This window comes from Frieseomelitta varia, unplaced genomic scaffold, assembly GCF_011392965.1.
Source record: "Frieseomelitta varia isolate USP_RPSP 00005682 unplaced genomic scaffold, Fvar_1.2 scaffold_386, whole genome shotgun sequence".
Lineage (NCBI taxonomy): Eukaryota > Metazoa > Arthropoda > Insecta > Hymenoptera > Apidae > Frieseomelitta > Frieseomelitta varia.
Genome location: NW_025110130.1, coordinates 57,936 through 61,030, shown reverse-complemented (window position 1 = coordinate 61,030; position 3,095 = coordinate 57,936). Strand labels below are relative to the sequence as shown.

At 32.9% G+C, this 3,095-nt stretch overlaps 1 protein-coding gene across 1 annotated transcript; it reads left to right on the top strand.

The window, feature by feature from the left end:
• Positions 1-6: 6 nt before the first annotated feature.
• LOC122531307 (DNA polymerase subunit gamma-1, mitochondrial) lies at positions 7-3,094 on the top strand (the record flags this gene model as incomplete). The annotated part of the gene is made up of 1 exon (XM_043659110.1): positions 7-3,094. A coding segment is annotated over exon 1 (3,003 nt), but the record flags the coding sequence as incomplete, so codon positions are not given.
• Between the last annotated feature and the right edge of the window lies 1 nt (position 3,095).

The window sequence follows — 3,095 nt, the reverse complement described above, 5'->3', positions numbered from 1 at the left end:
TTATATTCCTAATAACTCGACTGTTTTATCAAGAGAATGCGAAGATTTATCTGAAATACCAAAAGATATTGAAAAGAGTTTCTACCTGCCAATGAATACTATGAAAAATAATCACGAAAAAGTTTTAATGAAACATAAAAATACACAAATATTAGAGAATAAAAATAAACAGGAAGAAATTTACAATGGAAAAATCAATGAAAGTAACCTAAGAATTAATGAAATTAATATACAAATGCTTCCGAAATCATTACATCAACAAATATTTAAAAATTGTCCTGAAGAAGAAAAAATATCAGAGAAAGAAATACAATCTATAAAAAATGATTTACATTTATACGGGATAAATATTACTGATGCGAGTAGACTACCTGATGTTGATATTAAAATACCTCCTTTGAAAGGAGATAATATTGAAGAACATTTTTATAACATTGGAAAAGCACAGGTTGAACCTTATACAAAACTTATAAAAACTATTATGATAGATATACCGCAAATGCCAAATCAGTGGTTATTGAAAGAAGGTTGGACAAGATACAGTGTTGATGGAATACAGAGTGTGGATTATCCACTAGAAGATGCTGTTATTTTTGATGTGGAAGTTTGTTTAAAAGAAGGTCCTTTACCAACAATTGCAACTGCAGTAACTAACCAAGCATGGTACGGTTGGGTATCAAAATCTTTAATTAATGGTTTAAGTAGAAATTTTGAAGGTAGACGATTCAGTATAGATGAATTAATACCAATGGAAAGTACAGCTGCTGAAAATGGTGAAAAATTGACTTCTTTTCATAAAAAGCCAAAGATTATGGTTGGTCATAATGTATCATATGATAGAAGTAAAATTAAAGAACAGTATTGGTTGAAACATACAGGATTAAGATTTCTTGACACCATGTCACTTCATATATGTATTGGTGGAATTAACAGCTATCAAAGAGCAATTTTAAACTCAACAAAGGATACAAATGAAAAATTAAATTTACAAATGCAAACTTCACTAAGTAGTTTAGCAGAAATTCATAAATTTTATTGTGGTTCTGAAATAAGCAAAGAATCCAGAGATATATTTGTAAATGGAACTTTGGCAAATATCAAAGAAGACTTCAACTCTTTGATGACATATTGTGCAAATGATGTAATTGCAACTCATAATGTTTTATGCCATTTATTTCCAACATTTGAAGAAAGATTTCCTCATCCTGTTACTTTAGCAGGGATGTTAGAGGTTGGTACAGCATATCTGCCAATAAATTCTAATTGGCAAAGATATTTAAACGAATCAGAGACTACATTTGAAGATTTAAATTATGAAACTAAAGTTATTCTTGCTAATAGAGCTAATGCTGTTTGCGAGCTTATGCATAATGAAAAATATAAAGAAGATCTATGGATGTGGGATGAAGATTGGAGTACACAAACACTTAAAGCAAAAGCATGTTATTCAAAAACAATTAAGAAAGTATGTAAAGTACAAAAGGTAGAAAAGAAGGAAAAATTAGAAACTCAATGCTACTTAACGGATGATGAAGATGAAGAAGATCCCTTAGAGAAAGAATTTGCTTATTTAACAGAGACAAGGAAGTTTTTACCTTTGAAATTACCACATAAGCCAGGGTATCCTGCTTGGTATAGAAAACTTTGCCCTAAAATAAATGATGAAAACTGGGCTCCTGGGCCTCAAAATATAAGTGTTTCTAAACAAATTGTTCCAAAGCTTTTAAATTTAACATGGGAATATTATCCTTTATATCATATGAAAGATAAAGGCTGGGGTATTTTAGTACCTTACACTAACAATTTAGATATTAAAACTAAAGTACCTTTAAAACAACTTTTAGCACATTGTTCTTTTTCGAAGATAGGAAATTCATTTGATGAAACAAATTATACATTATCAACTATCGACAAAGAAGTGCAAAATGACTTGCATAAAACTGAATTCTGGCGTAACAAAAAGAAAAAGCCTACTGTTGAGTTAAATAATATTTACAAAGGCAGTGCACAATGGTGCAATGTGGTTATTGATAATTGTTGTTACTTCCTTAAATTACCTCACAAAGATGGAAAAAGCAGTAATGTCGGTAATCCTTTGAGCAAAGATTTTTTGAACAAGTTTTCAGAAAATGTATTGGCTAGTTCAGATGCTAGTGCTGCGGAAATTTTGAAAATTGCAAGGATGCTTTCATATTGGAGAAATAACAGGGACAGAATTATGTCACAGTTTGCGGTATGGTTTGAAAACTCGTATTTACAACGAGGCGTTAAAAGTTCAAGAAAGTCAATGCGTTATGGAGCAATTTTACCTTTGGTAGTTGTATGCGGAACGTTGACTAGACGAGCAGTAGAACCTACATGGATGACTGCATCTAACGTTCATTCTGAACGTATCGGTTCTGAATTACGAGCAATGATTCAAGCGCCTCCAGGATATAATATTGTCGGCGCCGATGTTGACAGTCAGGAATTGTGGCTCTCGTCGATAATAGGAGATGCATATTATAAAAAAATTCATGGAGCTACGCCCTTTGGTTGGATGACATTAATTGGCACCAAATCTAACGAGACTGACATGCACAATGTTACTGCCAAAGCAGTTGGGATTTCCAGGAGTCAAGCAAAAATTATTAATTATGCTAGAATTTATGGCGCTGGTCAAAAGTTTGCAGAAACACTCTTAAAACAATTCAACCCGTCTATGACAGATAGCGAAGTTACATCCAAGTCTCGAAAAATGTTTGCCATGACGAAAGGCAGAAAGGTTTTTAAATTGAAACCTGAACATACTACTAAACTTACCGACAAAGATTATTCGTCATACGAGGCATACAAAATATCAAAATTATACGACAAACCATTACCGGTGATGTTTGAAAAAGGTAAATGGACCGGTGGTTCAGAGTCCGCGATGTTCAACAGCTTGGAAGAAATCGCGCAGCAACCTCATCCTGTTACACCTTTTTTGAAGTCCAGGCTGACCGCAGCTTTAGAAAATCCGACAGATGATGAGAAATATTTACCCACGAAAGTAAATTGGGTAGTTCAAAGTGGAGCAGTCGATTTCTTACATTTGATGTTAGTCTCGATGAAGT